A 21,935-nucleotide genomic window follows, 5' to 3' on the forward strand; every position below is an offset into this window, starting at 1 on the left:
TACTTAGCAATAATACCTAACCATCATGTACAGCCTGAATGAGGGAAAGAGGATTCACCATCACAAAAGATCAATTTTGTGTTCCTGCAAACACTACTCAAAAGCTGCACATCACTATCACGATTTTGAGTATTGCTGATAGTGTTTTTTGGGTAGAATAAGTTCCTTACTTACGATGTTAAAATATCTACAATTTTAGTCTTAATGGGAAAAGCCTGTAATGAAAGTGCACCTCACCCCTAATCAGCACCACATCAAAAAATGTGATTATAATTAGAAATAGATCAAAACCACAAATGGAATCTGACTTTTTGTTGGGTCAGGCATCTTACACCCACATGGCTCTGGCCTGTTTCAGAGATTAGCTGGATGGGAGTAACAGAAAGCCAGATCTAGACTTAGAAGCTTGCAAATACCAGGAAAGCTGAGATTCTGTAGGTCCATTTCTTATAAATAAATGGCTTCATAGGCACTGCTCTGACATTCGCTCCTCTTGGTAGCTATAGACAGCTAAGATGGGGAATAACACATGTAAAGTCTGTGGCTCAAAATTTTTCTCTATCCCTCTTCTGTATCCGGATGTAGAATATGAGCTTAATGGGTCAAGGGCAATGATTTTTGGGGGATTTCTGAATTTAGATCTCTAGTCCTTTTTGCAGATCATTCAAGGTGATGGGAACGGAGGGTGTCTAACCTGTATAATATGTGTATTTACCAAATAAACGTCAATCTTTAAATCTTGAAAAAAGTTAGCAAACTCTGAGCATGCAATGCTTAAAACGTGGGAGCTGGGACAAAAATTTAGTATACAGTTTGGTAATTAACTGTTGATTTAGAGGATGACAAATTCTGGCAGATTTTTGTAATGTGAGATAATTCTACTTGTTATTCATAATATCACATTTTAATGCATGATGTTTTGTGTGTCTGAGCTCTAGGAAAGATCACCATGTACTTTCACATACAAGCTACATTGATATGTGAATATTACATCTAAACTAACACTTGAAGGATGTAATCAAGAACATCTTTAAAATTACAAAATGTTTCACTAAAAACAGAACTGCAAATGTTATGAGCCAAAGACTAGAATAACTTTGTTAAACTGCACTGTTGACACTGATTTAGAGGCAGGGATGTTCATATACATTTCCTCTCAATGCTGAGACCAAAAACTGAACAATTCAGTAACCATGGAAGCATTTACTCCCCAAATCACCCAGGAACAAATCTTAACCACATTCCTATCCTATATATGAGCATGTTATGAGCTTGGTGTAGTACCAATAGAATCAATAACAGTTATAAAACCATTATAATAATTTGTGTACCAATCTAACACAAAACTTCCTCCAATCAGAAACATCTGCAAATTAATCTAGAGCTATTATCTAAACAAACTAGCAGTATTCAATTAACATTTCCCTGCTAACTGAATTATAATGAACACAATAAAATTTCCCAACTATTAAGTATTAGAAATGGAAATAGCTGTAACTAGAGAAATCCAAAAGAAAGGTCAAATTACAATTCTGAATATCAAAAATGACTCACAAACTTATTGAGGCTATGATGAATTCAAGTCTCACAAACTATCAGGGAAAATGTTTGAAACAAGCAGCATGAAGCTAGGGTTCTTGGCAATTAAAAGTCTTACAATCAATTTATTAACCAAACAAACTAGTAGCATTCAAATACTCCACATGACTTCTTGTAAATGTGGGTAGATTTCCAAGTCTTCTAAAATATGTCAACATCACTGCTGTCAGGTAGCAATAACTCATTTCTTTCCTCTGGATGGATTAGATCCTGCAGTTCTGATGCCCCAGCTTTTTATGGTAATCTCCTGTTAGTCTGCAAAATAGTCCACTGTTTTTTGTGAAAACATTGAAATCTGCAATCACTGAGACCACTCTAAATACAGTCCTCCATAAAGAGCTGCTAGATCACAAACTCATGTTGAGTTCTGACTGTTCTCTGTTGCTGTAGCCCTTCACATTTACAACTGTCCTCTGCTACCAAGAGCACAACCTTTTTGGTTACAGAAGATGACAATCCATGATTCATTTGCATTATTCTGCCAATTTACAGGATTTAATACAGATCCAAGTATAATTCTACAGCCTGTTAGCATATAGCTACTTTTAAATACCATTTTTCACTAGCCTTTTAAGAATAAAAATAATGAATAGCAGCGCTCGAATTTTTAAACCTGTATCTAACTGCAAAGCCTTTCGCTCTTGTGCACATAAATATGGTCAATTTTCATGTTATTAGGTGAAGTATAGTGTTATCCAGCGAAATTAAGATTTGATATACCCAATCACTAGTTTATCTACATTTGCTGTGAGAGCTATTGAAACATCTTTTGAAGCTCTCTTAAGGAAACGAGAATAAAAATATAGAATACGTGATTCCCCCTGCCCCCGGCAATATAAACAAATCTGTGTCTACCTTTCTCTAGGGACCCAGATCTTCACAAACTATCAACAATGAATTCTTTCACTTGACCTGGCCTATATTTTTGACTTTTTATATAAAAAGTTTTAGCCATGTCTCCAACCATATGGTTCATTCAATGCAAGTATAAAATATCTGTCTCCCCTGCCATAGATTTTTCTGTTCATTTGTATTCTTTTGCATCCTCTCTAATGTATTGACCCAAAACAGTATAAAAGTTTCCAGTCTTATCCTGTTAAAAAAGAGAAGAAATCCCACCTATATAGCAGAAAAACTTATTAGAATAATGATTGGGAATATGCAAACTTTGTTCCTTTGTACTATTGTCATCATTACTATCCACAAACTCTCCATAGCCCTTTTTGCAGTAGATCACAAAGTTCACTTTCTCCAAATCCAATACATATTTTTAAATTTTTCCTTTATAACCAGACTGCCATGTATGGTGTTCAGACCATGATCCATAGCTAGCCTTCCCCTGAGTCCTCATGTACTTCTTAGGCAACAGCAATAAAGCCGTTCATGATCCATTTCATTTAACACAAGCTTTTCAAAAGGATATTAATCTTTTAAAATTCTTGGAATCCTGCTAAATCCTTCTCATTTGCTGGGTATAATGGCATTTATTTTTGCTAGTGGCCATGTTACATAAGCCACAAGCATCAAATTTTGACTATATGCATATGAGAACATGGTGCCACGCTGTATAATTTAGTTTGATGCTCACGGTCACAGTACCTCAGAACTCCAGACACTTTAGTGATCATTTTTAGCTTCTCCATCTCTATTTAGATCAGCATACCTTGTCCAATGTATATTTTCACCCCCAGTCATCTTCAGTTGCTGGTAGAAAAATCCAGATTAGGAATAACTCCCCAAGAACAAATTCTCAATGCCAAGTAAGTGCAAATCCCTGTACCATCTTCTGTTCCAAATCTCTTTACTTTTTTCACCTCTACTGTGGTAGGTAGTTAAAACTTCAGCTCTTATGAAGGTGTGGTTTTGTTCATTTATGCCCTGAGTATGTTATTCTGCTCTGTGGAAAGGATGTTTTTGTTCAACAGTAGCCCACCAGTTCTGCATTTTTCAAAGGTTGCTTAAAGCCTCTGCTCATGCACTTCTACCATCTGCTCTTTTTGCTGGCATCTACTGCTTGCAGATATAGAGCAAATCACTGCTAAAACCCTACCCAGTTGTTTACCACCTTCCTGGAGATTTTCAACTCCAGTAAGTCTTTTAACTACTCCTCCTAGTTAAGTGCTGCCTGAACAATGTGCTGCATTTTGTTCCTGGCACTGTGCATTATTTGTTCTTCAGTAATGATTCACAGTCAAGGGTCTGACAGAAACCTGTTTCACTGAGTGCCCAAGCTATAACTTAGCACATCGTATTTCATGAGGCACAACACAATGCAGTCCCATTGTACTGTATATGCACACTTGCTCCTTGGTCATTTTATTTACTAAAAAACTAGTAAGAAATATCATCTTTCTCTTTGCATTACATGGGTGCATTTAATATGCACAAAAGAAAAAGAAATTAAAAATAAAGAACTATTCTTTAATTAACAATCTGAAAAAAAAAAAGGAGGTGAACAGTTCTCACTAATGATCTCAATCATGACTGCTTTCAAAATTCTGAAATTATCTATTTTGGATTTTCCAGGAGGCTTTTTTTCTTGTTCTGTATGTGCATGATTAGCTCAGGCTTGTACCTAGGTCTGTCTTGTTTAACTTTTCTGAAGAGAGGAAGAAAGAAATCTGTAAAAATCACTAGCTTTTACAGTTATAACTTCACTGATTATGTTGTCAATGATGACAGGTGTCCCTAGGACAAGCTGGCCAGAACTGACTGCAGATCTATGCACAGTACTAGAATTTGTCACCTTTAACCTCTTTTCCTTGCAACACAAGACTTTAATTAATTTGGAAAGCACCTTGGAGTCATATAAAGTCTCCATGGAAACTTTTGTTCAACCCTTTGACCCATTTACGTAAGACAGTACATGCTATCAACTGGCAGCATTTTTTAAAAATCTATCTCATTAAAAAAGATCTTTGAAGGTTTAAGTGATCCAATTAGGAATCACACTTATTATATTACTTCCCTGCCTGGTACAGATACTGATTTCTGTGTTTTCCTAGGTAGCCTGAAGGGAACTTGCTAGTGTCTTCCATATGGCAGGAGACTTTCCTGCCTACTTTCATTCCTGTGGCTCTCAGAAAGTGGTATTTATTAAGAGCAGATGAACTCAGCTGGAAATCAGAAGGCCACAGGTGGCCAACTGCAGGTCTTAAGCAGTTCTCTAATATTTCAAGGATGGTTCCCAGGTTACCCTAAGACTATACAGGAGCAGCAAAATAACCTGAAATCTCAGGGGCACGTAAAATCAAGCCAATGTGGCTCATAAGATTGGCATCATCAGAGAGTGCCAAGATCCAATTATATGCCTCACTAACAGTAAGAGCTGTAGAGAATCATTAGTGACTTCTGCCTGAGAACAACTCCCAAACCTCTGATATATGTACACTGCTGCTGCCAGCCACATGAAGGTTCTGGCACGTAGCTCATGGGGTTGAGGAAGGCTGCTCCTGTCTGTTACAGACACAGCATACAATTTCAATTATAGCAATTGCGATGGTTATTAAACATGTATTATAAAGCAATCTATTTACATGTTGGCTTTCTTCATGAAGTGAACATATGTATGTCAATCACTGCATGTTCTTCTGAGTTTAGGAACTCAGAAACCATTTTTAAGTTTGCATCAAACATAAGAAAAGGAAATTATTATTGCTAGACATCCTATAGTCCTGGCAATGAAATACTGAATCATTTATTGCAAAACAATATATGGGGGTGGGAAGAATAGAAGGCAAAATAAAGAGTGTGCCTTCTGTGCTGAGTTCTCAGACAGAATTATAAATTGAGACTGTGTATGGCTGTGTTAAACAGAACTAACACTATGCAGGGCAGAAATGGATTTTCTTAAGCAGTTTCCATATAACGGGCTTGGTAGCTTTGAGAAATGCCTTTCCCTAATGGTCATTCTATTGATGTAGAGCCTAAAGACAATTTTTCTAATTAAGCAATAAATTACAGCTGTAGGAAAGTCTATAAGTCACTATTAGATCTGTGCAGAGCTCTGAACCTTCAGATTACTAAGGACACAGCAAGCCTCTTACCTAACTTTACTCATTAATTCTTGCTTCTCCACCTAGTTTTTCTCAGGACTTTGAGATCAAAAAGATCCCTTCAGACCTCACAATGTCACTCAGAAGGTAGGTGGTTTTGGCTTACAGATTATATTTACCACAACAACTTTAACAGCTCCTTTCCCCTCCTAATTTTCCTTCATTTTCCCACATGAAGCTGAAAAACGCTTATTACAGTTTTGCTCTGTGGGGTTTTTTGTTTCTGTTTTTTCCCTTCTGAGGGACTGGAGAAAGGTGGTTTTGATATGCTATCTTTCTTTATGCTCAACAACGTGTAAGATATGACAGATGTTTAATTCCTTCCAGATCACTGGGAGGCAGCCAAAGGGCATACTCCAAATAGTCTCACTGAGAGCATATACTTCATCAAGGTAAACCTGCTTTTTCACAGTTATACATATACCTTCAAACTGCTCCAACTGACAGAGGCAAGACCCAAAACTTGCTTCTAGACTTTCCATTGGAATGCCCCAGCAATCCTTCCTTCTGTAGTAAACCTGGAGCTAGCAGATGATTTTAGATCATTTCACCTTTTCCTTTCTATTTTAAGGGCTTCTGAGATGTCTGTATTTGAGGAAGAAGAAATAAAAAGGCAACCTTCTCACCTAATAATATTATTGGAAAGTTATTGGAACAGTCAGTGCAGGAAAATTGATGGAAAGGTGCAAGGAACAATTGTTGTAATGGACAACTATGGGGTAGCTTCTCCCTGGGAAAATTTCTTCTTTAACCTCATGCAACTGGTCAGCAACTTGGATAGAGGATTCATGCCCTCATGATGAAAACAACACACTACATAGTGACTAAAAGTTCTCAACATCCACAAAAATCTCTAGCCTGTTGAAACCTTCCTATGCTTCTAGCTTCAGTGGTATCTTAACTAGCTGAATAGAGAAATTACATCTTATACAGAACAGTATTTTATGTCAAATTTGTTTGTTTACTTACCACGAGAGAGGTTAAGCAGAAGCAGCTCATTTACTTTGAAAACCGTAATTATTCTACATATCTTTACCATGTACCTTCTAACACCTCCTCAGGCTAGTGTAGAGTCTTTATTTACCTGAACATATTTATTTTCATACTTCTTTAAAGATGCAGAGGCCAGATTTGACACAGGCATGCCATTGATTTCTACAACATAACATGGTCACTTTTATTTTCTCTCACTTCTGTAAAGTATTGTATTTGCATTTTTCATTAACATAAACAGCTTAGCCAAATGTTTTTCACATGTTCAAACAAATTCAGAGCCTAATAATGCAGATGAATGATACGGATGATTCTTTCAGCCTAAATACTACTTCTGAAAAACCAGACAATCCCCTTCCCACCTTCCCAAAAAGTCTCTCAGCTAAGTATCTTTGCTGAGGTTGCCTTGTCAACAAAACAGTTAGAAGGACCTCTGGAAATCCCTTGGTTTTACAATCCTAAATACATTTAGGAACAGAGGTATCATCATCCCAGAACCCTTTTCATTTTCCCTGTTTGTAATTCACAAGCATTTTGCCTGAAATTCCATTAGTATTCAAGTTTCCCTTAAAAATTGTAAAAGCTTTTTGAAACAGTGAATTGCAAATAACTGACACTGTCACTGCTATAGTTACAGAACATCAAAAGATGAGAGAAATTACCGGACAATTCTTTGGAAAAACCATCCTAGTTCATTTTAAATTATACACAAATTTCAATAGGCATCTCATACAGAAGTAAGGTTTCCAAATCTACAGTTCCATTTATCATTCTTTTTGCAAGACTGCTGTACTCAATTTCATAGTTATGACAGAAGATTTAATCACAGTTAAGGTGCAAGGTTCTAGCCTGAATAAAAGTCTACATAGAAACTTTAAAAACGTGTTTAATGACTGTGATTTTTAAAAAATGAGAAATCTAGCCTTTTCTCCTTAAAGCCAAACTTTTTCATGCTCAGTCTGTACCTTATCTCTTCACTAAAACATAAATTGTCTGACTTCAAAAGGCAGTATATACCAGCAAGTTATTATCACAGGGAGCATGTCCCTCTGAGAACATGTGAAAAAGAGAAGAGGGAAACCTTGTCAGCCAGTAAAAATAAAAATAATAAACTCCCCATACCAAATCTTAAACATAGGACACCAAGCACTAATAATGGGAAGCCTCTCCATAAGCAATTTTGGAAAAGAAAAAGAACCCAGTGAACAAACACCTGATGGAAATCATAGGATAACATTTGCACATCAGCTGGCAGTAACTCACAGGACTTAGCTCCAATTCCTCAAGAAGTTTAAGAATTTGATTTGTGAATATCCAGTCACTAAAAAAGTATCAAGGAATACATTCACTTATTCATTTCAGTTAAGTAACTTCCAGTGTACCAAAGGATGCACGTAACCAACATTTCTGAACGTCAAAATATTGTGGCAAGAATAAAATCCCAGCAGGCTTCACCAAGGAATCACTAGTGGATTAGCACGAATTTCAGAACCCAGACTAATCCTCTTCTCTTTCACATACTCTTCCAGCTATTTGAAAGTAATGAGCTATGAGCCACTGCAATATTACAGTAACATTTAAAGTAATTAAGCAAATATTGATAGCAATCAGATTCACTTAATTTAAGATTCTTTAATGTATATCCACTTCATCTTTCTACATGTGGTCCTTCCCCAGCAAAAAATTAATAGCTCAGGAAGACATTGCAACCAGATTTAAAAAGATAATAGTTTCATGTTGAGGAGCTCTGCCATATCATATAGCCTTTTATAGAAACACAAAGCTAAACATACATGTAAGAATAATACTTCTGTGTTCAGAAAAGCTGATTCCTGATGAGCTTCTAGAACTCCCTAGCAAACCAAGAGAATCCTTGTTGAAGGGATTCCTGCTGTCTAAAGATTTATTGTCATTTGGCGATAGTAGCCACAAAGCCAAGTAAGATTCTTTTTGCATAAACTAACTGAGGAAAAAAGTACCCTCAATTTGCACAATACACTGTTTTTGTAGATTCTTTTCTATTTCATCAAGTTGAAGATACTTGAAGAAATTCTGTATTCTGGTTCAACCATTCACTTCAAAATAAGACAGAGATGAGAGGGGAGAGGTATACAATGATAAATTACTTGCCAACCTACATCCCTGCCCATCCTTTAAGTTTGCTAAGATTTATAAAAATATAGCTTGGTATTTCAAAACCAAAAACATCTCCCCTCCTCCCCCTCTCCCCCAAACTTATCTAAAACATGTCTTCCATAAAACAGGCTCTGAATGAAAATTATGACCACCTGCTTGATTATGTTTCTCTCTGCTACTGAGGGAACTGCTAACAGCAGAGAGCTCAGTAACTATGGATCTAGACTTTGCAGGATGTACCTCAACAGAGTTAGAACGGAATTGATGTAACTCTTGCTTGTGGAAAAAACCAAGCTTCTTGTGAAAGGCCTATCCAGCGCACTGTCTCAATCTATGCAATTCTAGAGGAACTTCACCAACATGTACAGAATTAAATACCTATTATATTTTCAATAGCTGCCTAAGGGATGCCTGAAGCAGGCAGACAGAAAATTGTACTAAATAAGAAATCCAGAGTTTTGCTGGTGGCAGAGGAAGAAGATTCTTCCATCAGTCCATTGTTCTGCCATGGATTGTCACAGGCCTGGCCACAGATCTCAGGCAGGTTAAAAAAGCTCAATTAACCTGCATTTTCTGCTGTAGATTTCAGGCAACCAATTCTGAAATATTAGAAGGTATTTTAAAAATAAAAATGAATTTGTGCTGTCTCGACTGTGTGGTGGCAACATGAAATGACTGTTTCAATTTTTATATTTAGATAACATTTAGGTCACCCCTAGGAATCTGCTTTTAAGGCCAAAGCCAACAATCAGAAGTCATTTGCATTAAACAACCAATAAAACACTTTCTCAATTGTATTTTTCTTAGAAACTGTGATGTATACTACAAGTGGTACACAGTAATCTTCCTGACTACGACACATTCAGCAGCACAGTTCTTGGTAAAAGAAGAGAGAAATTAGCAACCCAAAGTGCTGGAACAAAGAATTACGCCCATACCAAAGCATAAATGCCTAAAATTGGCTATCAGTGCAACCTCCAATTTTAAATAGTTAGGCCACAAATTGAACATACTCCCCTCGTTAGTCACTTACTGCTTAGAAATTTCTCTCATTATTTTTTTTAAAGTCTTCCTTTGTGTGCTGGATAAGAACTTCATTTAAGCGATTTCTTTATTTTCTGGACGTGGAACTTAGGCTTAGAAGACCACAGCTGGCAACAAGAACAAGCTAGTGTCAAAGCAGCTTTCAGGGACAGAGCATGTGCAAAAGACAAACATCAGAAATAGGGCCCCAATACCCCAGAGAACTACTGCAGCTTAACAAGGTACTACCTATCACTGGTACTGTAACAACTGACTGCAGATATGTTTTAAGCCCGTGGCTAATGGAAAGCAAAAGTACTTTGGCCTTTCTTACTGGCATTTGAGCCATCAGCTGGATCAAGTAAACTCAAAAGGCTCATTGTTTCCTCTGTTCAGATACTCCGAGACAAGGATTCCTGCCAGTATTCCTACTGAACGCCGCTTACTAGTTTTAAGTTCACACACTTGATTCAAGCAATTCAACTTAAAAGCAATTATGGAGACTATTCAAGTACTTGGCTCTATAGAGGAATAAAATCACAAGACAAAGTAACAATTCAGGGTGTTATCACAGAATGTTAAGCGATATTCCTCTGTCATGCTATAGAAGAGGGAATTACTTCATCTAAACTATCATGAAACATGTAGAAACTGGAAATGAATGTCAATTTAGGCAGCTTTGTGCTAAAATGCAAGAAAAATACAATTTGCTTAATAAACTGCTGACACGTTTGAAAGTGAGTTTTATCATAATCCCCATTAAAGACTCTTAGGGACAGCTCCATCAATTTAGTACCTTTAACACAAATGGGTCAAGTCTTGCAGTGTTCCCTCAGCACAAAGGAGACATTTTCAAGGAGTGTTTGAAATGCAAGATTTCTCACCGAGAAGGCAGACACTACCACTTGTGGAAGCACACATTTATTCAGGTTCTTAAAGGGTGTGATGTTTTAGCATTTAATGACCCTGTGTATAACACTGGTACTAAAAGGGGAAAATCTCTTCCCCCCCATTCATACAGCTGTATCAACAGAAGCATGCCACATGTTACATGATCCTTCCCTTGTGCTTTGTTTTGACACAAATCAGGAGATTAGCTCCCAGCATGCCCACCAGGCACTCCAGATCTGCCTTCTGTGGTTGTAACACTCCCCACATCAACACTGTCAGTGCCCAGTTCCAGAAAAGAGGTTTTCCCTTCAAACAAGGACAAGGAACTTGTACCATACAGAAGACCCAGCATGCAAGTTAGCCAGCTCCTACAGCTCGCTTTTGCCAACAGAGCCCCGAGCACCTTTCCAGTAAGTCTGCTGGACATGGGAGCTGAAGGGCCTTACGAGCAAAGCTGCATCACCAAAAAGTCCTGAGCACAGATCTCCTCACCAGCCACCAAAGAGGGCTGCACAGCAAGGCCCTGGGCTTGAAGGTGGAAATAGTAGCTGTGGTGTTGCCACTTCTTCTTTTGCTTCTCTCTCTCTATACACCTCAGGGAATTCTTACTTCCCTAAGGATTCTCCAGCACAAAGGCAAATGAAAGACACTGTCCAGGATTTTGGACAAATACACTCATTTTTCTGGAACCTGACTGCTCTTTAAGATAGAAGTGATGAATTACTGTGTATATTTTGCAGCTATTCCTTAAAGGAATGGCAAAACACAGGTAACAATTTTAAAACACTGAGAGGTATGCCAAGTACAAAAGTACTTCTATTGTAATAATGAGCAATTTCAATACTCCAGCTGTAACAGGAAGTTCCTGGAATGTGGTTAAACTAAATTCTGCTTGGCTTAGAGCCATGCAAATATTTCTTTTCCACATTCCCATCAATTACAGAAGTACAGTAAGTGTTTTTGTTCTTAAGTGCACTATTGCAGGGGACAAAAATAAGCCATTTTTCTTCCAGTGGTTGGAACTAACATTTCTAAAATACCATATTACACATTTGACAGACTTGAAGCATGCTCCAATTTTTACTAGTGTTGCATTAGTAAGTTTGAATCAACTGAAAGTGGGTAGTACAACTGCATGTCCTAATCAGACTACACATGCTTAAAGTGGTAGTAGAGCTGTTGTTACTTCAGTGCTGGTGTAAGTATTCACACTTGGGAAAGCAGTCATCATGATCAGAGAACAACTATTGTTAACTGTTTACGTGCAAACAATAGTAGATATGTACCATAAAAGAACCATTTTAATGAAAAATTACTTTGTATAAAGTCAGAGTTACCATTATAAACCCATGTTTTAGATTGATAATTTTATACTAAGACTTTATTAGGACAATCAATAATCCTACTAAAAAGAAAAGCTAATCAGAGGCATGCACATACTTTACACGCTTTTTAGAGTGAAATGTATCACCCTCACAAACACTGCCTTCCGTCACTGAAGGTCTACCAAAATGTAAAGCGCAATGTACTCTCTCAATGCATATCAATTGTAACCTGCCTGTATCATGTGTGCTTATGTCTCCTCTTACAGAGGCCCCAAACAATAGCATGAACATGAATATGAGTGCGTTTCCAAGGATAAAAGAAAATTACCCATTTTCTGAAGCCTCCAGTCCCATGTGGGGTGCACAACAAAGACACATCTGAAGTGCAAGGGGGTAAGTTTCTACAATGCTAGTGTAAAAAATAAATGTCCTATGGAATTAACCATTATCATTAAACATGATAAATTAACCATGAAACCTACGTTTCCGTGCTCGACTCTTTGACTCATACGACCATCTTAGAAAACAAATCTAGGTATCTCACTGAGAGTTAAATATCACCTTATTCACATTCTGCCTAGTCTTACCAATCCATTACACATAGCGTGTACTGGGGATACCTGACCATACAAAGATGGCAGCTAGCGAGACCCACAGGTAGGGATGTTGGGGAACACAGTTCCATTCTCTTCAAGGCAAATTGGTAAACTCCAGGAGCTGAGGGGCCTGACCTTATACATCAGATTGTTACTGGCAGGAGCTCTCTGACTAGTGCAAGGATGACTGAGAGACAGCTATGGCAATTAGAAATTGTTAACTGTGAAATTACTAACATCTTGATTCAGGAAGACAGCCTGGTTCTGTGGACAGCTTTATGCTGGATGGTAAGGAAGATCACATTTTCTTCAGTTAAATTTGATCTCAACTATAGTATCAAAAATGGAGGTAAAAGCATTGCCTCTGTAGTACAACACCCCTTTGCATTCAATCAATAGAAAAAGCTCTGCAGTGCTTTTGAGATCTGATCAGATTCATTGTCCAGTAAATGCAAGAAAATATTCTGTCACTTCAGAAAAGACACCAGATCACATCCTCAATTAGGTATGAGCTTTCTTTAATAGTTATTAGAAAAGGAGAAATACCTGCTTAGCAGATATTCTCCCACCCTCAGTGTTTTCAGAGCCTGTGTCAATAGCTGTTCAACAATGACAAAAAGTTCAATAGCATATTCTCATTCAGCATCTTGACCACTGCCAAAATGCCTTACTTTTAGGCTCCAGGGGCTGCAATTTTCTTCCCCTTGAACTCACTGAAAAAAAATATCTGCTCATGAAACACTACTAAAGCCATCTTCATGGTTCAACACTATCATAATAAACTTGTCTTCAGTTTTCCCAATGCCTCTCCTTCACCTTTACATTAGGTGCCAACTGTATCAAAGAAAAAACTTGACCAATCCCTATGCCCTTGCTCTAGATTTTAATAACTAACTTCAGTTAGCCAGTGTTTCCATTCCTTATGGTATCTCTTTCTACATTAAACTACCCTTAAGTTTCTTGCATTTTCCTCCTTAGTCACGCAAAACATTCTCTGTTACATAATCTACACAGCTATTATCTTCTGTTTCTTCAAATGCCATCTTTGGTCTTATGTCTATCCATGATTACATCAAGATGATTGGTTAACAGAAAAGTGAAACTTCTGGCTCTCATTCCATGTATTTTCTTCTCTTACATGTCTGTTACCATTTGTCTGTGAACATGGGAGTTCAACACCAAAAAAAAAAAAATTGCACCATCAGCAAAGCTGTGTCAGGTCTTCACAACATGGGCTTACTTATGCCAATGTTCACCTCCTGTCTTTCTTTTGATCTATGATTTGTTCTCTAGGCTTTAAAACCTCTGAGGCAAGAATTATCATATCTGCTCCTATTATAGTTAGCACAATAAGGACTTAAAATAGGTTAAAGGTCTGAAATGTTACTGCAGTACATTGCTTTTTTACACTGCCAATTCTGTTAGACTTTATTGGCAATAGTTTGCATGCTAGAACTACGCATAGGCCTTTATTCTATTATCTTTCATGTGGAAAGGCAACTATTGCCCAAACCCCCTCCTGCATACCCAGCTAAAGAAAGATTTACTCCATCTAACAAAGGGTGGTAAAATTTAGCCTTCCTTCACAGTGGAGTGGACAGTCAAGGCAGGGCAACCGCTCTTTGTTGAATGCTGAAGAATGGCAATGCTAAGAAAGTTCAGTCACCTTTAAAGTGACTTTTAAAGAAGTCTTTATCTCCTACTCTAGATGGTTGGTCTAGACTACTTACAATATAACCATTGTTTGGGCACTGAAAACACCAATCTAGCTAGGCCACATGAGGTACTTCTGATTCACTGTTCTCCTTCCATTACATGCCTAAAATTCAAGCACCCCAAACCCTCTGATCTCCATTACGACAGTGCACAAAGTGGCTATACCCCATTTTGGCTCCTCTTTCTGAGAAAGGAGGACTGTAATAATATTTTCAGACAGGACTACAACATATTAGGCTTGAGGTGATACTATGTGATCTCAATAGTATAACACCATAGTCCCCTGGTTATAGATGACATATGAAAAAGCATATGGACTTACTGACAATTCTTTGATTAATTTTCTTAGTTCCCTGTGCCCATGCTTCTCAGCGATACTTGCTGGATCATCTCCATATTTGTTGGCTATTTTGCAAGCCCGCGTGGCCTCAGGACAATTGAGTAGAAATGTTGCAAGGTTCTTTAATCCAAATCTGGCTGCACAGTGAAGGAGAGTAGGAAATTCTTCCAAATGGCTATCTGTATATGGAAACAAAGTTTTCATAAAGAACAGTTTTGCTTTTATAGAACACTTTCCACCTTCTTTTACAAAAGTCCTTTGAATATTAGTGCTACGGAATCACAGTTATCAAACTGCCAATACAGAACTGGCATCCAAAGAACAATTCCTCTAACAGTTTTACAATTCACATACATATTTTAATGAAGGAGCCCTTTAGCTTAACTGAGAAATCTCATTTTTTTTCTGACAGAGGGATTTTAAAGCACTTTAGTGCTATTGAGAAATAAGTTTTCTTGCAAGGGGAAGAAAATTCTACAGCCAAGACATGCTTTTGCTTAGGTGTATATTATTTAATGCTTTAGGAATATTTTAAATTTGTGACATTTTTATAGGTTTATGGTGCTACGTTTTCATATTAAAAGATATTTCTGAAAATTCACATGACTACCAGAGACCTGCAAGAATTTGCTTATCCCTGTAATGAAAAATCAGAGAATTTAAAGATTAATGTATCCGAAATAGCATGATATTAATTTCTATCACAGACTTTATTTTTCACCTTGGAGGACTGGGACAAAGCTAAACTGAAGTCAGTTGATCATTTCAGCATAGTCCTGATTACTAACTCTATGAGTGGCCACAAGTTACATACAACAACAAAACAAACAAACAAACAAAGAGATCAAGCATAAACAATACTTCCCTCTGCCTTCATACTCTACTTTCTAGTCACTTGTGGTTTGTTGTGTAGTGATTTGCCTATGTATCAGCATGCCGTGTATCTTTTTTCCAAGTACGCATCCAGCCTGCCCCAGGCACCACCAACTTCCTGCACCCTCAGGGTCTTTTGGCAGTGTCTTTACTACCCACTACTTGAAGAAGTGCTTCCTCTAGTTTGTTCTGAACCTGGCTCCTGCTCGGTTCAACTGATAGTACCTAATTCATTTTATTCTCCATCCCTGTCTGCCCACTCTGCACTTCTAGTGATTTACTCAGTCCCAGAATTTCTTTCTTGAAGAGCTCCAGTCTACTTAATCGTGCCTTCTAAAGAATAAACTCCATCACCCCCACTGCTCTTTTTTGAACCTTTTCCAGCTTTCATGCAACTATTTTGAGATGACAGAAGAGCTGCACATGATACTCAACTTGTGGGTGAGCCATGTAATCTATGTGTTGTCATAATTACATCCTGTTTTGTTCTCTATTCCTTTGCTAATAATTCCTAGTATTTCATTTGCTTTTTCATCTGCTGCCTAGCAACAAGTTGATGTTATCATGGAACTGTGTGGTCTTACTCCTCAGTGCTAAAAGCCTGCTCAAAGCCTCTCATTTTGTATGACAACATAGGACTGCTGTTTCCACTTGCATCACTTTGTTTTTACCTACAATGAATATCATCTGACATTTTACTGCTTAATTACTAAATCTCATGAGGCCTTTCTCCCTTCCCCCCCCTCCCAATTAGCCCTCCTCCTTACTACCCTGAATACTTTCTATCACTAGCATAAGTTTTTTCCAACTGTCTGCCTCCTGGTTTTGGCCAGTTACTCATCCATGCCCAATCAATTACTAACTTGATCAGGTTTGCTGACTCTTACAAAAAACTACAAGAAATCTATAGAGCAAGAGTTCACATTATGGCAAATTTATTTTATTACAATTGCTATTAATTTGTGTGGTAGAAACACCACAGTAACCTGCTTCTAGTTCTCAAGGTCCCCAGAGAAACGGTTTTGGCATCACAGTTACACCTTCTAGTACTACAGAACCGAAAAATTGCACACTACTGTCCAGAAATCCAGCTATTTTACTTTTAAATTTCCTCAGAGCTCTTAATGAATACCAGTTAGTCCTGGTAATTTCTTTGTGCTCAACCTGCCCATTTTTGCTATAACTTCATGATTGCTTCAATTCCAGACCGTCTCTTTCCACGTGTCTCCCAACCAGGATTACAGCTTGGGAATCTGCATGGTTTCTTCTAGCTTTCTTGAATTCTCTTTTATATCCCAGTCATCAGTTGTCCTACAGGAATGTTAATATGGGACAGAGTAAAACCCTACCCCACCATTAGATATAAGGATTCAAGGAACAAGAACAGTTCTTGGAACAGGCATAGCTAAGTACTGATTGACCAGACAAATTGTTAGGACAATTGATTGCATTTTGGACAAAGAATATTCTACCACTATCCCACTCCAATATTGTTTTTACACAAGGTATTTGAATGGGCTACATTTTAGTCAAAAGTCACATTAACAACCCTAATTTGATTTTTAAACAAATTGAGTGTTGCCTGACTTTCATTTCCACCAGGCAACCAAAAATCCAACCAAGAAACTATAAATACACAGCACCTGTGTAAATCAAGTCACTTATTTTAGAAGCCTTGACAGGCTGAGCTTCTGTCAACAAGGGTATGTGTTTTAGCTTAAATTCCTTTGTAATCGCAGTGTGTTTTAAAATCCTTAGAGTTACAATAGGCAATCTTAAAACTGTATAGCAGCTAAGGTTTTTGAGAGAAGTAGGTCCTGCACAACTTCTTTACTCTATATTGCTCAACTTTTTAAATGAAGTTCCACAAACTGGATTTAATTCTGTAATTAGAAGAACCGTTACCCCAGAGTATAGCCATTTGACTTCTTATTTTTGTCCGTACTTTGCTAACTGCAAAAAAAAAATCTGCAAACTGCAAAAAAACAATCCCCCCCAAGACTGAGGCAAATATATACCAATTTAAGGAGCTGTCACATGAGCAGTAAAAACATGTGCAAGTAATTTTAAGGCTGGGATGACAGCATCAAAGCTAAGTGTACTTTTACACATTACACAGGATTCTCTTAAACATAAAAAAAGAGTCCAAGTCCAAGCTAATATTTCATAAAACATCCACAAATCGTCACCAAATTGCTTTTCTTAATGCTTCTATCTTTTACCTTTTTTTTTTTTTTTTTTTTTTGAGATGACCAGCAATGAAATAGGTGTTGGGCAGTAATTTTAAAGAGCAAATTACATGAACCTAATCAATAGTCTGCATCCTGTTAGCACACTCTAGAAGGTCAAATATAGTCCGTAAAAAGAGCCTAACAAAGTATTAATAACGCGCTCTAAAAGAATTTCCACTCATGCTAATGAAACCTGAAACAAATTACCTGAAACAAAAACCTGGTTACAAATCTGAAAGGGGAATCAAGTCTGTATTACCAACGGACTGGATGCTATGATTTCTTCACCAATATAAAGAGAAAAAGAGTCAGCGATACTCATAAGCTTGTTCTAGGCTTATATCTGAGTTTTCAAAGTAACAGAAAACAGAGGTGTCCCAAAACCAGCTCCAAAATCCCTTCAGCTCCTTTGCAGTTGAGCTGTTTTTTCTGGTCACCGCTCAACTCCTCCCTAGCTAGGTTTGGTATTCAAGCAGGACTGCTACACTTACATACTTTGAACGTTAGAGGAGACTACATCATTAACAAATGAAATACCTCAGCCAGCCATGGAGGATGGTAAAAATCAATAAATCAATTTCCTAAAACAAACTTTTTTTTTATATTATTCCTTGCAGTAAGCACAAAAAAGGGCTGTCTTCAGGTATGAAAACTTTAGCAGCAGCACTGGTAGTGAGATCTTTTACATAATACTCAAAAAAGACATAAGTGAAACAAATGTTTTTAATACCACATAAACAATATTAAAGCACTTTCACTAGGAACAGGACATAAAAAGAGTCTCATTTGCTTCTTATTTTGAGAACAAGTATTCAGATAAATCTGACCTGTACACCTTCACGACTATTTGGGCTACATGAGCTTTGTTATAAAATCATACAACCTCAAAATGTTGCTTCTAGTTATGTGAAGAAGCCATTGAGGATAGTGCTATTGCTACATACCAACCTACCAGTCAGCAACTTTGTGCAACAATGCAACAAAATTCCATACATATATGCAGATACAAGCAGGACTATTTTTATTTAATAGCAAAGGGATTTTCTTTTTGTACAAGATCCAATGAGATCTTAGAATGAAAGGCAATTTCCAGAAATGTTAATTTTAAACAAGCATCAATGCTAGCACTACTGTTACTTCTCTGAACAAAGAAGATACAAGGATTATATTATTTTCTTGGGACTGTGTTAAATCTAAAGACTGAACTTAATTACTGCCAGGATACAAATCTTGCTGGAGACATAAATCTACTGACAGTCATTACAAATCATTTCATCTTTTTTATCTTTTCATGGCATCCACTTCAAAAACAAGCATAAAAGAGAAAGTTCTGTTCACGGAGTAATTCAAATGACATTCACTGTATGAACTTCCACCCCATGCTTAAAACTGGTGCAACAGACAAGAGCGCTATTAAAAGACCCCAAAGTCCAGAGAGGACAAGCAACATAAATTGCATTGGGATTACAAAATTATTGTAACCTATCTCCTAATTTCATTTGAGAGCTCTCTCTGCAACATCTATTGTTACAGATAAATTTAAGTACTATGGTAAAAACCATTTCTATAATAAATATGGCTTTATTATCTATAAATGAATGAATAACTGACCCTTGAATTTGAAGTTTTTTAGTAGTACAAAAAATGATGGCATAATGGCAATTTTAACAGGAATTGAACGCTCTCGGGGGAAAAAAAAATCATCACATTTATACCATTATTGGTATACTGTTATTACAAGTAAAACAGAGTAAAATTGGCTGCCTGAAATATTTTGTATTGCTAAACATGTAGTTTGCGCTCTCTATGACCGGATTTATTTAGCCATGAAATTAAAAACAGTTCCTTTTTAGTAACATAACTGTATGAATGCACTCTTCTTCCCAGCAAAGATTTAGCAAAATACAGTATTGACAAAACACTGGATTTTTGCTAGGCCATGCAACACAATACATAGTAGTGGACATGATCATAAAACACAATATACAGCCACACTGAAAAGTTTCAAGTCCTTCCATTCAGACATTACTGAACTTCTTGGTGCTTCTACTCTGCTCAAAATAATCAGAACCCAAAGACCTATTCTCCTGTGCAAAGAAATCTGAACTACACAGGCCTCATACAGTAGGGTGGTTACACGGACGCTTTCTAGAAAAAACGTACATCAGATGAGCACACACGTGGCTTCTACAGATGCATTAAGAGAGAAGAGCTGTCTGAAAATAGCTGGCTCCTGTCACACAATTCCTACCACCCTAAGCTGGCGATCTCAGCTAACAAAACTCACCATCGTGCTCTCCTCAGCCAGGTGTCCCTTGTCCCAAATGAACAACCGAAAACTCTTCTGTGTTGACAAGAAATACAGGCTTCTAACTCAAGAGACCACCTGGGGAGACTCTTCCTTTAAGGAATCCAAACACTGCTGAACCACATCATACTCTTCCCAGTACCTTACTTTGGACTTCAACTGCTTTCTTTTGGCCACAATAATGTTCCATCTCCAGCCTAGGCTGGGTAAGATTGGGATTAGAAGCAGAGAAAGCTCTGTTCAGACTTCCTTTCCTTTTCCCTTGAGGAATTAATGCTAGGCATGAGAGTGATCCAGTTGCTGCTGCAGTTAGAGATTCAGCAACAAACAATGTAGGACGATAAAGCTTACAGCCACGACTGCTGTTTCTGCATTCCAGTCAGCCATGAACAGTTTCAGACATCAAACTGTACCAGCTACTCCCACAGATGGTTCATATATACCACGTGGCGTGGAGGGAGGGAGTCACACAAACACCAGAAACTTGTGGGGAAAGCAGGTATGTGGTTTTGTCTATCGGTCCTGGGCTTTGAAATTCTATTTCATTTAATTATCACAACACTTTTGGACCATAAGAGTGCCTTCAGGTTCAAGAAGGACAGATGTGCACTGTTTTTCCTTTAGTTATGTAGATCACCAGCCGGGATTAGGAGCCCCCTGACTTGTCACCTTGCCCCTCCATGCACTAAATGCCTCATAACTACATCTTTTCCAGGTATTGATATACGGTGGTATGTTGATAACAGAAAATAAGCAAGCCCTCAATCTGCATGCACTAACCTCATGTCATCTTCAGTCACTACAGCACCACCAGCCTTACTCTCAGAAAGGGAGGACCTCCACATCTTGTTTCAGTGTCATGCAGGATCGGTTGCCCATTAGAGCAGATGCATGCAAAGGCTTTATTGAGTGGTTCAAAGGGACGGATTTAATTTCTTCTGTCCATGAAACAGAAGCCTGGTACCATCAAGTTGTGACACAAGGCAAAAAGTTATTGTGAGGACCATCAGATGACCATACTGAGCTCCACCAATTTAAGACAGCTTTTAACACTCTGATTTGCAAAGTCGTTTCAGGCAACACAACTGGCAAGCCCCTGCACTTACACAAAGTAGGATGCAATTTTCAAGGGCCAAACATTCCAAATCTTGCTGATAGAAAACTCTGAACTACTGCACTACTTGAGGACACCTTGGTACAATCACTCTCTTGGCAAATGCTATACCAAGAGCTCAGATGGCTGCTGTTCCTTCAGCAACCTCAGTAACATTTCAATGCCCATTTCTGTATGCAGCTGTGGTACCAGTAGTCATTCTCTACTCTGTATAAGCTAATGGCTTTGCCACCCATGCAGTGAGGGGAAGATGATATTGTTCGACTTGACCTCTCAGAAATTCCTCCCCTAAATACATATTTAACTAATTAAAAAATAGAGGAAGGTTAATGACCTTAAAAGAGATGATTGAAGCCTACTGGTCTTTCTTTTTGCCCTCATTCTGAAAAGTGGCACCACTAGCTGTTTAAATCCTTCCCAAGTCACCTGATAAAGGTGAATAAAAGTTACCTCTTTCCTCCAGGTTCTATAGCAAAAGTGAATGACAACTAAGGGTACCATTGTCAAAATAACCAAGTAAGAATAACCCACTGCAAGATCTGTTTGTGTTTGGGTTTTGGTTGTTTTTTTTTTTTAATTAAATTGTTCACTTAATTGCCAATTCACAAAATTCAGTGAGCTCTTAAGACAAATTAGATATTCTACTGTCAAGAAATTTCCACCATACTGTGTTTAACTGCTTTAACTGAAGTTTTGTATTATATACAGTAGGAAGAGACTGTAATTATTTGAAAG

At 37.7% G+C, this 21,935-nt stretch overlaps 1 protein-coding gene across 2 annotated transcripts in view; it reads right to left on the bottom strand.

Moving 5' to 3' along the window:
- BANK1 (B cell scaffold protein with ankyrin repeats 1) overlaps nucleotides 1-21,935 on the bottom strand; it is a 163,718-nt gene that overhangs the window by 73,472 nt on the left and 68,311 nt on the right. For both annotated transcript variants that reach the window (XM_069783759.1, XM_069783748.1), the window contains exon 8: nucleotides 14,657-14,853. In XM_069783759.1, coding sequence (XP_069639860.1) covers nucleotides 14,657-14,853 — 197 coding nt within the window. The remainder of the gene's footprint in view (nucleotides 1-14,656; nucleotides 14,854-21,935) is intronic.

Source organism: Haliaeetus albicilla, chromosome 1 (genome assembly GCF_947461875.1).
Source record: "Haliaeetus albicilla chromosome 1, bHalAlb1.1, whole genome shotgun sequence".
Classification (NCBI taxonomy): Eukaryota; Metazoa; Chordata; class Aves; order Accipitriformes; family Accipitridae; genus Haliaeetus; species Haliaeetus albicilla.